Source organism: Chaetodon trifascialis, chromosome 4 (genome assembly GCF_039877785.1).
Source record: "Chaetodon trifascialis isolate fChaTrf1 chromosome 4, fChaTrf1.hap1, whole genome shotgun sequence".
NCBI classification, from domain to species: domain Eukaryota; kingdom Metazoa; phylum Chordata; class Actinopteri; order Chaetodontiformes; family Chaetodontidae; genus Chaetodon; species Chaetodon trifascialis.
The window spans coordinates 5,208,600-5,221,759 of NC_092059.1; the positions used below are offsets into that span (position 1 = coordinate 5,208,600).

The 13,160-nt window shown below is 44.2% G+C and overlaps 1 protein-coding gene across 4 annotated transcripts; it reads left to right on the top strand.

The window, feature by feature from the left end:
• The first annotated feature begins 308 nt into the window (after positions 1 to 308).
• dcun1d4 (DCN1, defective in cullin neddylation 1, domain containing 4 (S. cerevisiae)) lies at positions 309 to 6,619 on the top strand. 4 transcript variants are annotated; one of them, XM_070961109.1, is made up of 11 exons: positions 309 to 403; positions 1,713 to 1,783; positions 1,897 to 1,936; positions 2,106 to 2,193; positions 2,403 to 2,491; positions 2,654 to 2,724; positions 3,105 to 3,196; positions 3,317 to 3,425; positions 3,957 to 4,061; positions 4,245 to 4,347; positions 4,443 to 6,619. In XM_070961109.1, exons 1-11 carry the CDS (start codon positions 385 to 387, stop codon positions 4,496 to 4,498), a joined length of 843 nt encoding a protein of 280 aa, XP_070817210.1. In that variant the 5' UTR covers positions 309 to 384; the 3' UTR covers positions 4,499 to 6,619. The 4 variants fall into 4 exon arrangements, with proteins under 4 accessions (XP_070817210.1, XP_070817211.1, XP_070817212.1 ...); XM_070961111.1 differs by lacking the exon at positions 309 to 403 and adding an exon at positions 783 to 851; XM_070961112.1 differs by lacking the exon at positions 309 to 403 and adding an exon at positions 1,125 to 1,397.
• Positions 6,620 to 13,160: the final 6,541 nt, after the last annotated feature.

The following is a 13,160-nucleotide window of genomic DNA, read 5'->3' on the forward strand; positions in this document are numbered from 1 at the left end:
TGAACTCACCCAAACGGCAGCTACACTGGGAGGTCAACTTATGACCAAATTGGCCAATCAAATTCCATCGTGGGCTGGTTTTCAGGCTTGCACGAGGAAATTCTGGTGATTGGCGTGCTCATAAAAATCTCTAAACCAATGAATGACAGCGGTAGCTCAGCCTGTTTGGTAAACCTGGCCATTGACATTTGTGCGTGGGAGGGGTCTCTTTCTCTTTCCGCCTTCTCATGACATGACATCCAGAATAGCCAATCGACAGCAATTATAGGCGGAGACTAAACGGGCTAACTTTCAATCATCGTCCGCGGGCGTGGCTTGCGTTGACAAGGCCCGCCTATTGGCCGGTCTGCGGACTTCCCACAGACAGTTGTATGTTTCATAAAAATGCACTCTGATGCGGCAAGTAAGTAGTAACGTTATAAAGGCTTTTCTGCATCAAATTACGACCCTTCACGGATACCGTACAGTTTGTCGTAGAGAAGCAAACAGACGCTTTGTGTTTCTACATCTACTTTTAGCCCGTGATTCTGTAGGCTTTGATGAGAACGAATGAATTCCGTGCTATTTGCTGGTCTCTTTGTATTTGCCAGTGCTGTCTAGGGCGACAACAAAGGAAGGATAGCTAGTGTAATTTCAGTTGTTTTGGACATACAGGAGGTTACGTTTGACTCGGCGGTATTCTTTAAGTTATTTTTCTGTGTACCGTCAGCAGTGCTCAGTTGAATGCAGCCGACGTTAGTTAAATTCACATGCTTTTTGATGGTAATCAGTGCGTTGTGATCTTTATATTCATCATTACTGAGGATGCACAATGCGTTTCAGCTCAAACTTGGGATCAACGTAATGCCACGGTAAATAGGTCAATTTTCTGGTCAACTGCGGACTATTACAGAGAATGAAAATTGTGACGCAGTTGTGTAAAACATCTTTCATTGCCTGGTGCAGCAGCGCTGTCCGGGTTTGCGGCACTTACACCAGCTGCTGCAAAACGTCTGCGCAATGTCTATGTGACAGTGAGCATATGATGGTAGGAATTTTTTAAAACAACGTAAAATGCATTCAATCAGTTGGGGTATATGCTGGGGGGTAGAGGGGTCTGAAAGAAGTAGTTGTTTGTTAAAGCTTGGGAATTGTAGTTTTGCACTCGAGCCAGAGCTGCGCGTCCAATGGCATCTTTGGAGGAAATGGACTACAACACCCATACGCCCAACTCTCCAGATACTTTGTAAACTCTGTGCAAGTTGCGCGTCTGCACTGCTATTTTAGGTATGCAGCTAGTGCTATCAGCTCGGCTGTGTGTTTTTTTGCCCGGTTTTGGCCTCCTGATAAACATTCCCACCGTCGGTGTTTGATGACAGCCTTTGAACGGCGATGTATAGATGACATTTGGCGAAAAGGTAGCACGCACGATCAAACATTTTCGACTTTGCATGTCTTTCGAGGAACGCCGAGAGTCACTCCCTCATTCGTGTGAGATATTTTTCTGTCGTAGAGCATTGCAGTAGAAACCAGACGAAAGTAGCCTGAGCTCTGTGGAGTCTCTATTGATTACGGACAAAAACTAAAACCATAGCTTCTCGCTGCTGTGATGATGTCACCTTCTTGTACCCTTGTACTTGTACGTCGCATGTAAGTTTGACCAGGAGCGGGAGCTTGTGTGTTTTGCTTTAGTTTGAATTTTTGATGTCATCTTTCATTTTTGTTGGACATAGATTTTCAGCTGAATTCCCACTTGACTACACTGGCCAGCATCCATAAGATCCACCACACCTTGCACAGGCTGGTAAATACATATTGGCAGCGTGTGTGTGTGTGTGTCTTACACGTGTGAGCGTGTGCTGTGTACATGTGTGTCCTGCTCACAAGCATGAGGTCTCTTTCTATCTGTTTTGACAGAACCTGACAGAAGACGTTGGACAGGATAGCCACCCCTCAGGTAATAATTCAGCCGGTGTTTGTGTGTTTCAGTCTTGCATTAAACTGCTGCCTCGAGCGGCTCTTTGGGATTATTTGCATGTTTAGCAGGAAAAATATGCATCATCATCAGCTGTGAACTGCCAACAAGTGGCCCCCTTTCATTGTGGCTTCCACTCCCCCCACCCCAGCTTGTTGCTCTAGAGCCATGCCTCCGAGGAAAAAGAGGAGACCCTCCGCTGGAGATGACATGTCAGCCAAGAAAAGTCGCCAGGACAGGTGAGACGTCCCTCTGTTGAAGATTTTTAACTGACCGCTTCAGTAGCATGTCTGGAACTCGGCATCTGCCTCAGTTTTGCAGGAGCTCTTGATTATTGTGGCTAAATCTGCAGTGAGGAAAACTACAATAGGAAAAACCTTTTTTTAACTGACTGCCTCTCGTAATCCTGCTGCTGATCTGGAGCCTGAAACTTTCTTTTCATCTGCAGCGTTTTCAGAAAACATGAAACATCACAAATCCGCGAGGAGGAGACGTTTTCCAGTAAAAGATGCTTAGAGTGGTTCTATGAATACGCAGGTGAGGGGTTCTGTTGTAAAGCTCTGCGCCAGCAGTTGCTCCGCTCGCATCGTCCTACCGTCCATTCTTTGAGCCGCGTTTATGCACGTTTAAGCATTGATCAGTGGCGTAGGTTTTGCGATCGATGCTGTATGTGGCTTCACGCTTGTCTGTCTGAAACAGGCTGTGACGATGTGGTGGGTCCAGAGGGCATGGAGAAGTTCTGTGAGGACATCGGAGTGGAGCCAGAGAATGTAAGCACATTTTGGTTATTTAAACAGGTCTTGCAGTGTGGTTGCGTCTGTGTGGCGGCAGTTCACACGCATTTCACTGTTTCTCTCTTGCTGTCAGTCAAAACATGCAGCTCATTTGTGGCTGTGGTAACATGTGATGAGCATTTCTAAAAATGTGCAGTCAGCACAATCAAAAAATCAGCAATAAGTGGACGTAATTGTGCAGACTTAGCTTCACTTCAAGGTCACTTCTTACTGTCCCTCATTTTCTGTTGTCTCAGTTGCTCTCTGTGTTTGACGTGTACTTGACGTGTCAGTTCATTTGATGGATTCATAATATGGATTGACACATCTTCTATTTAGGGATGTCTGTGGCTATAAAGGTTGTTGTTTGTGCCCAGGTGGTGATGCTGGTTCTGGCTTGGAAGCTGGATGCCCAGAGTATGGGATATTTCACCCTCCAGGAGTGGCTCAGAGGCATGGGCTCGCTGCAGTACGTCCTTTACCTCCGTTTTGTCTTGTGTTTTCTCCGTCTCTACTCATGTCTTTCCTGAGTGTCCTAGCTGGCACTCAGTCAGCAGGTGTATGTCTAAGGCTCTTCTGCTGTCGTCAGGTGCGACTCCACAGAGAGGCTGAGGAACTCGCTCGACTACCTGAGATCTGTCCTAAACGACAGCACCAGTTTTAAGCTCATTTATAGATACGCCTTTGATTTCGCCCGGGTGAGTCAACCAAAGCTCTCTCCGCAAAGATGGTCACATGCACAGCATCGCTACAACAAATTTAATTCAGTTCATTTGAATAATAAAACCCCTGCAGGACAGATGTTTGCTAAGTGCGCTTGATTGAAATTCTTGTAAGGTCTTATTGAAGTTAACGTTCAGACCACATGTTGATATTTTGCAGGTCAAAATCATTTTCCAATTTGACCTGGAGTGAGAGAGCACTTATCAAGTGTGTTGTCCATTTACATAGCCCTACTTTTCTCTCATGTAGACACTGAAGTGTGATTTAAGTCTCTCTGATATACTGAATGAAAATACAAATGGTGACTGTAAACATGGCGTGGATGCTGTGTGAACAGTTGTATGTTATGAACAGGGGCAGCGGTGGGTTAAGGAATTCACTCTGTTCTGTGTTCTGGGCGAATGTTGATGATGATGATGATGATGTTACGAGACTGCTCCTCTGTTTAAAGCAGGCTTGACATTTTGCATTGATTTCATGAAGCTGCGTGTGCTCTGATTGGACAGGAAAAGGATCAGAGGAGTTTGGACTTGAACACAGCCAAGTGCATGCTGGGGCTTCTCCTGGGAAAGACGTGGCCTCTGTTTCCTGTGTTTAATCAGTTTTTAGAGGTAGGCATGATGTTCACACATTTCCTCTACAACATTTTACCAAATCAAAGATCTTCTGTTCAGTAGGTGTAAATAAGACTGTGAAATTCTGTTTGACCTTGAAGAGAGTTGTTGAAACTAAAAGAATTTTCTTCTGTATTAATGTTTTATATTAATGTAAAGCCTTTATTTACTGTTCCTCAGCAATCCAAGTACAAAGTCATCAACAAAGACCAATGGTGCAATGTATTAGAGTTCAGCAGGACAATCAACCTGGACCTCAGTAACTATGATGAGGATGGTGCCTGTGAGTGAACACACACCTACACATAAATGTGAGCACAGAGCTTCGTGCGTGTTACACGAGTCTAATTTCTTACACCCTGTCTTTCCTTCTAACAGGGCCAGTTTTGTTGGACGAGTTTGTGGAATGGTACAAGGAAAGGCAGATGTCATAGGAGCAGAGCAAAATGGAAAATGGAAAAAATACAACTGTGACAACAACGACTCTGAGAATCAACAACCAATAAGTAAACAATAGAACAATGGTAAAGCAGTGACAGTGGGTGCTTCCTGGTAGAGGAGGGGTTCGGGCTGTGGGTGGGCGAGGGTGGGGGCGCTGGGTTTGCGGCCGGGGTGCATGCTGCCCAGAGCGCGGAGGCGGAGGGCTGCCATTGTGGAGTTATGTTCCCCACCGAAGTTGCATAGTGGGCAAGCTTGCAGCAATCCCCAGTGGCATTGCTCTCTCTCACTGTGACATGTCATATTGCTGTCTGTGTTAGGATAACATGGTATCATACATGGATGATGGAAGCGAAATGGTATTGTGTGGGAGGACCACTCCTCACCCCTTGTCTTCAGCACAGAGAAACCAACAGAAGTGACCATTCATGCATTGTGTCTGAGTCTTAAACAGGGTTGCTTTGACCTGGGCACATTTGAACATATATCTGTGCAATGAACTTGAACTTGAGCTTTTCTGGACAGATGGCACTAACTATTGTTTGTCATGTTTTGAGTTAGTTCGGAGTTCCTCGAGAAGCACACTGTGTCAAACGGTTGATCGCAGGTTTCTGATGCCTGTGTTGTTTACTATTGATTTGTGCCAGTGACACCCCCCCCCCCCCCCAAGTTTTTGTTCCCTCCTGCTGTTTTGCTCCAGCTAATGCTAACAGTTTGCTAACCCCCCCTGTAAAGGCTTCAGACCTCATAACACCAAACAAATCAGCATTGCTGCTTACTAACTCTTAATACAGTACAGCGGTGAGCCACTAGTGCTCTGATCAGCATTTATTGGTCTGATGACCAATTTATGTACATACGTTGTGTAGGTAAGAGTATTATTGTGCCTCAAAACATGGAAGTCACTTTGTGTGTCCCACACACATACCAACAAACCCAAATGTATATACACGTGTGAGAACACATACAACACACATGCACACACATGCTCATGCACACACAGACACACTGAGTGGTCAGGGATTATTTCAGGATGAATTCAGACTGTTTGGGCTGTGTTATAAGTTGACATAGAGCTAGTTGGTGTCCATTTTGTCTTGATATGTGGCATCTGTTTTGTCCTCCTTAGTCCACTGATAGTTTCAGGTCCCCTCTTACTAGTAGCATCTCTCCCAACACTGACAGTGTTAATATAACTACAGTGGAAGACAAGTGACCCTCTCAGGACGAGGTCCTTAGGGCTTGAGTAGAAAGGTAGGTTTGCTGAAAGCATTGCGTCGCACCACCCGTAGGATCTAATAAAATAAATGGACACTGACAGTTTGGAACTGTGTGATGATGCTATGCTGTTCTTTTCGCCTAGTATAATGTTCTTGTAACACATGTATAAATTTTTGTCTTTGGCTGTGGTGTGATGCTGAAACGTCAGATTTAATATTTGCATGCATGCTCCAACAGAGCCTTTTGTGAATGGATGAGATTTTTTTGAAAACATTTTTCCAAACGCGTTTTTGTTTTGTACAGGAATTTGTGCAAGTGTTTTGTGCTTAATTTGATATTCACGATCATGTTATCTTAATTCTGATGAACAACATGATTGTGTCTATTAAGACTTGGAACACACCTGTAACCTCACGGTGGAACAGGAGTTCCCTCCTGCATTTACCCCGACACACACATCCTCCCACATGCTGTAAAGCTTAAGGTAGCTGCAGCCACAATACAGGATCAAATTTTATTTATTGGAAGTGCATAATTTGTTTTGCAACTTCTACACCACACTGTCATGACACACATAAAACACATGTTGGAATTTGTCGTGAAGATATCATTCATCAGCTCTCGTGTCATTGAAATCCACTGCTGCTGAAATATATGAAAGCCTCTGTCATTACAACGCTTCAACCATCAGCATAACATCTAAGATTGAAGTAGTTGTGGGATTGCTTACCAAATACTGTGTAGAGATCAATGTTTTAGTATTCTCCCATCACAATGCAGGAGGATGAACAACCTTGTCCCAACTGTATATATGTATGTAAACTATGTAAGTGTCTATATGTCTGTTTTCACTATAACCTATGTCTATATACATAAATAAAAGGGTTTATTAACTTACTGGCTTATAATTGGGTTCTTTAGTTCATAGTTTATCCCTAACAACAAAAAGAAAACATTAAGAATTGATAGTAATGCTGTCATTGCTGTTGTCATTATTTACGTGCACTAATTGCTACAAATGAAAGCTGCATTATGTTCAGAGATATGGTTTTATTAAGGTCCTTTAATGCATAGATTAAAAATACATGACCACAGAGGTGATTTGGAATCTTGTTGCACCAATGATTACATGAGGACATCTTTGTGATGGATGATTTAACAATGTGATTTACAGAAATAAGGCAAATGTAAAAGACAAACACCATGTCCTCTACTGCACTCTGTGACAGTTCAATAAATTGTTAGTATTTACATCTCATTTCAAGGTTAATGCTGTGCAAATAAAATTGAACATATTTAGAATATTTGTGTAATTCACTGGCCAATTTAAAGGTCTAACAATGGCACTAATTTGCTTGTTTGGTCAGTCTTGAGGATGCCGTGACTTCTTTATTAAACCTGACTAATGTTCACATTTGAGGAGTCAGAAATAGGCTGCCTGTTTTGTGATGTAACTGAAGAAGGTTCAGATTCTTCTGTGTTTCTGCTCTGTCGCAAATAGGATCTGTTGCCCTCCAAGCCTTGTTTCTTACTGCTCTGGGGAGACCTCCATGTTAGCCCTACTGCCTCATCTGGCAGTGGTGTTGATGGAATAGGAGGTGGGGCCTCCTGCAGGGGTTCAGTTCCTCCAATGTTGTGCCTCCTATAATGTGGAATAACATAAGGCAAATTGGCTTCTCTCTCATCTACTGCACTAGAGGAAAGATGTGATTGTGTTAGTGGTTGTTTTGCCAGCAGCTTGACGTCCTCAGATCTTTGATAGTTAAAACTGGCATCAACTTGATCACGGCCATCAAATCGAGGAGATGCACCCTTTTCTAAATTTCGGGACAGTGTATCCCACTTGTGTCTCTCTGATGACATGGCTCTTAGGGCACTGAGGCCTCTCAGTTCCCTCCTGTCCTCAGGTACAGCCCTCAAAATCTCATTTGTGCTGCTGAGTGAGTTGTCAAATTTGTCAAGACCTCTGCTGGATACAAGAGAAACACTACTGGCCCCCAGAGATGAGTATTTATGCGTTACTGTCCCATCTGAGTTGCCTCTGTCTGGTTTTATTTTATTGTCACTTTTACTACTAGAGTAGTTGGAGGAGTCAAATGAAGGTAATTGTGGCTCTGCAGGTGAAGCCCGCTGTGGACTCGATAAGCCTACATCCAGGTGTCTCCTTGGACCGGATATAGAAAGGTCAGACAGCTGATGACCTACACCAGTCCACCTTATCTCAGGTGGCAGTTCCACATCTGTGGTGCCTGTGAACTGTTCGGCCCTTTTCTTTACTACATGATCAAAGCTTATACTGGCAAGTCTTGGGTCAAGAGATGCATTGCTGTCTCCCACACTAAGGGATGGCCCTTTTTGTGCAGCCGCTACCAGTTCAGCAAATCTTTGTCTTTGGGTTCTTTGGTCTATAGTTGTGCCACTCTGAGAAAAAGAATTACTTGGTGGTAATGAAGGTTTGAAAATTGTCCGCTTATAAGTGATCAAGGAATCATTATCTGCCATCCCTGTCGTATCTGATGCATGTCTGCTTGGTCTTGTGGTGTGTTCTGTCACCTCATTTTCATTTCCGCTGCTGGAAGATGAGGAAGTACTTGACTCTGATAATGATGGCTTCTCATTCGAATGCCTCTCAACATGTGGAACACCAAGACTCAGGTCAGGAACATTGTGATCTATTGTCTCATTCTCACTGTTGCTGCTTGAAGATGCTTCCCTTTGTGATGGTGCTCTGATATCCACAGCCTTCCTGATATTGGTGGTATTGGTGAGACTTAAATGAGGCCACACTGAGTCAGACTTCTCATTGCCAGCGTGGCTCACATACAGAGAGGTATGAATCTGGGATGGCTCCTTGTCAGTGACAACAGGCAGCTGAGCTCTTGCCCTCCATCCTTTACTGGCATACTCTGTTGATGCATCTTCGTTCTCACTGCTGGAGGAGGAATCAGGCAGTTGTCGTAATGGTGGTTTAGCAGGAGCCTTTTCACTGACCTTGGTATCCAGGTCCCTCTTAAAATGTGGAGTACCAAAACTAATCAACGTAGTGTCTGGATTTGACTTTCCTTCAGTTTTGGGGAGGCTGTAGTTGCCAGAGTAGTCTTCATGACCCTTCAAACTGAGAGAAACATTCCCTTGTTTGTTTTTAGGGGTTAGAGATGATCCTGTGTGTATGACTTCTTGCATTCCAGCTCCTCTTCTCTTTCGTCTTGTTCTGTCGCGTTTACTCCCAGTGTCATTTTCACTGCTGGAAGAGGAGGAGGACTCAGGTGCAGGTGATGAGGGCAGATTTGTTGATTCACGTGTATCCGATGTGATTTCAAGACGCTTCCTGAAGCGGGAGATACCAAGACTCATCGTGGCCCACCGTGACTCAAGTTCTGGGTTTATATTTGGTGTTGTGTTGATGTTGTCACTTGTTTTTTTGTCCTCCGTGTCATCCGTAGTAACTGTATACTTTTTTAATTTGATATTGTCATCTGTCTTTGGACTACGGGAAGTGTGTATCAGTGGGGACCTGATGAAGTCCTTTTCTGAGGCTTTTGATATGGCAGGCACTCTCAATCCTGTTTGTGCATGGTTTCTGTTTTCATCCTCACTATCACTGCTGGAGGAGTTTGATCCAGATTGTTGAGAACTTTCATTGTTGCTTGCTTGTTGAACAGGTGCTTTTATATTCAAACGCTTCTTGACAAGGGGGATTCTCATGTTCAAGTGAGGCAATTTTGTCCCTTGTTGGTAATTTGACATCCCACCATCAGCTCTGTCTCTCTCCACTTTCAGAGCTAGGTCTGTAGTCCCACCGTCACTCTCATTACTGCTGGAGGATGACTCAGGTGGAGGTGAACGTACTCTGATATCCAAGGGTCTTTTGACATGGAGGGCACGGCCAAGATCCAGTTGAAGCCACCTTGAATCAGGATCTGGTTTCACTGTTGTTGGCGTGTTCCTTAAAAATTTCATACCCCCCTCTTGCTCATCTGAGCTGCTTGATGACGAGTATTGGGGACTAATTTTGATAGCTTCCTCTCTCTTTCCTTCCACTCTGTTCTCTGTACTCCCACCACTTAATAATGAATCAGAATATGTTGTTGGGGCTTTGATGTCCAAATGCCTCTTGATGCGAGTAATATTACCAAGATCTACAGCAGGCCACTGTTTTCCTGGATCATGACTTTGTACTTGAGATTCTTGAGATTGAGGGCCTGCAATTCCCATCAACTCTGGCCTCTCCTTTGTATGGTGTCTTGCTTCATCCTCACTGTCACTACTAGATGATGAATCAGAAGCTGGTGATGGTGCTTTGATATCTAGATGGCTCTTGAGGTGTGTAGTATACTCAAGATCTATGAGAGGCCACTTTCTTTGTGGGTCATCACTCCCAGTTTGAGATACATTATTTGGAAGCCTTGCCTTGTACGTCTCCCCTTGCTTCTGCTGCTTTATGTGGTTTGTTGTTTCATCTTCACTGTCACTACTAGATGATGAATCAGAAGCTGGTGATGATGCTTTGATATCTTGACGTCTCTTGATGCCTATAATATGCTCAAGATCCAGGGCGGGCCACCTTGTGTCTGAATCGCGACTTTCTGTTTGAGATTTTTGAAATGGAATACCCACTTTACTGGGTCTCTGCTTCTCTGTGTGGCCTGTTGGTTCATCTTCACTGTCACTACTAGAAGATGAATCAGAAGGTGGTGATGGTACTTTGACATCTTGATGCCTCTTGGTGTGTGTAGTATGCTCAGGATCTAGGACAGGCCACTGTGTTTCTGGATCATGACTTACCACTAGAGATTCTTGGAATGTAGGTCTTGAAACATGAACCTCCCCTAGTTCATGTTTCTTTATTTGCGCTATTTTTTCTGCATCGGTAGGTGGCAATGGTGCTTTGATATCTGGATGCCGATTGACCCGAGGAATATGCTTGAGATCTAGGGGAGGCCAACTTGTATCTGGGTTTTGACTTTGCGATTTTTGAAGTGGAGGTCCTGCAGTGTCCACCTTGTCGGGCCTCTGCTTCTCTACTTGGCCTGTTTCATCCTCACTGTCACTACTAGAAGATGAATCTGGATGCCTCTTGATGTGTGTAGTATGCTCAAGATCACGGGCAGGCCTTTGTACAGTTTGAGGTACTTTAATTGCAGGCCTTGTCATTTGTGTCTTCCCTTTCTCCTGTTTCTTTAGCTGGTTTGTTATTTCATCCTCACTGTCACTACTAGAAGATGAATCAGAAGGTGGTGATGGTGCTTGGATATCTAGGCGCCTCTTGACGTGTGTAGTATGCCCAAGATCTAGAACAGGCCACTGTGTTTGTGGCTTATGAGATGCTGTAATTGGAGGGATCACCATGTGCATCTGCCCTTGCTTCTGCATGTCTGTGTGGTCTGTTGGTCCATCCTCACTGTCACTACTAGAAGATGAATCTGGATGCCTCTTGATGTGTATAGTATGCTCAAGATCACGGGCAGGCCTCTCTGTGTTTGTGTCATGATTTACAGTTTGAGGTACTTTAATTGCAGGCCTTGTCATTTGTGTCTTCCCTTTCTCCTGTTTCTTTAGCTGGTTTGTCATTTCATCCTCACTGTCACTACTAGAAGATGAAGTTATTTGTGGTTTATGAGATACTTTAATTGGAGGAATTACCATGTGCATCTGTCCTTGATCCTGCGTCTCTGTATGGCCGGTTGGTCCAGCATCAGTGTCACTACTAGAGGATGACTCAGGAGTTGGTGATGGTGCTTTGATATCTAGACGCCTTTTGACATGAGGAATATGCTCAAGATCCAGGGCAGGCCACCATTTGTCTGAACCATGACTTACTGGTTGAGATGAAGGCTGAGACTGAAGGCTTTTTACTTGTGTTTCTCTGTGCTTCTGTGTCTTATCTATTGTTTCATCTGCACTGTCACTACTAGAAGATGAATCAGAGGGTGGTGATGGTGCTTGAATATCTAGACGCCTCTTGACGTCTGTAGTATGCCCAAGATCTCGAACAGGCCACTGTGTTTGTGGCTTATGAGATGCTGTAATTGGAGGAATCACCATGTGCATCTGCCCTTGCTTCTGCATCTCTGTATGGCCTGTTGGTCCATCCTCACTGTCACTACTAGAAGATGAATCTGGGTGCCTCTTGATGTGTGTAGTATGCTCAAGATCACGGGCAGGCCTCTGTGTGTTTGTGTCATGATTTACAGTTTGAGGTACTTTAATTGCAGGCCTTGTCATTTGTGTCTTCCCTTTCTCCTGTTTCTTTAGCTGGTTTGTCATTTCATCCTCACTGTCACTACTAGAAGATGAATCAGAAGGTGGTGCTGGTGCTTGGATATCTAGGCGCCTCTTGACGTGTGTAGTATGCTCAAGATCACGGGCAGGCCTCTGTGTGTTTGTGTCATCATTTACAGTTTGAGATACTTTAATTGCAGGCCTTGTCATTTGTGTCTTCCCTTTCTCCTGTTTCTTTAGCTGGTTTGTCATTTCATCCTCACTGTCACTACTAGAAGATGAAGTTATTTGTGGTTTATGAGATACTTTAATTGGAGGAATTACCATGTGCATCTGTCCTTGATCCTGTGTCTCTGTATGGCCGGTTGGTCCAGCATCAGTGTCACTACTAGAGGATGACTCAGGAGTTGGTGATGGTGCTTTGATATCTAGACGCCTTTTGACATGAGGAATATGCTCAAGATCCAGGGCAGGCCACCATTTGTCTGAACCATGACTTACTGGTTGAGATGAAGGCTGAGTCTGAAGGCTTTTTACTTGTGTTTCTCTGTGCTTCTGTGTCTTATCCATTGTTTCATCTGCACTCTCACTACTAGAAGATGAATCAGCAGCTGTTGATGGGGCTCTGATGTCCAAACGCCTCTTGATTGGAGTAACATTACCAAAGTCTAGAGAGGGCCATTGTGGCTTCATGGGATCATTGCCTACAGATTGATAATCTTTAGTTGGAATCCCAGCCATGTGCTTACCTCCTTGCACTTGCCTCTTTGTGTATTTTGTTGTTTCATCAGTACTCTCATCACTAGAAGTTGAATCAGAAGTTGGTAACTGGGTGTTGAAATCCAGACGGCTCTTGATTTGGGGGATATGCTGGTGATCCAGGTCAGTTGACAGTGTTTCCAGCTTATTAATTTTGATCCCCTCATTAACTCTGTTTGTATTCTGTTCCACTTTGAGATTTATGGTATCAACTTCACTCTCACTGCTTGAGGAGGATGAAGAGGCTGCAGGCGGAGACGGTGCTCTGGTATCCAGACTCTTAATGTGACTAGTAGTTGTAACAGCCAAACTAGGTATACGCCACTTTGTGCGTGGCATGGGTTCAACTTTCCTCCTTGTATCTGGCTCCTCTGTAACTATCCTGCTGCTTAGATTGGACTTGTCCTTCCTCTCTGTTTCTTTTTGGTCCTCCTCATCACTGTCACTGGAAGAAGA

Bases quoted from the DNA above. Each gene is read 5' to 3' on its own strand.
- dcun1d4 (XM_070961112.1), top strand. From the start codon at position 1,352: ATGACAGCCTTTGAACGGCGATGTATAGATGACATTTGGCGAAAAG. The intron at 1,398-1,712 runs GTAGCACGCACG...TGTTGGACATAG, and splicing joins AGATGACATTTGGCGAAAAG to ATTTTCAGCTGAATTCCCAC. The intron at 2,492-2,653 runs GTGAGGGGTTCT...TGTCTGAAACAG, and splicing joins GTGGTTCTATGAATACGCAG to GCTGTGACGATGTGGTGGGT.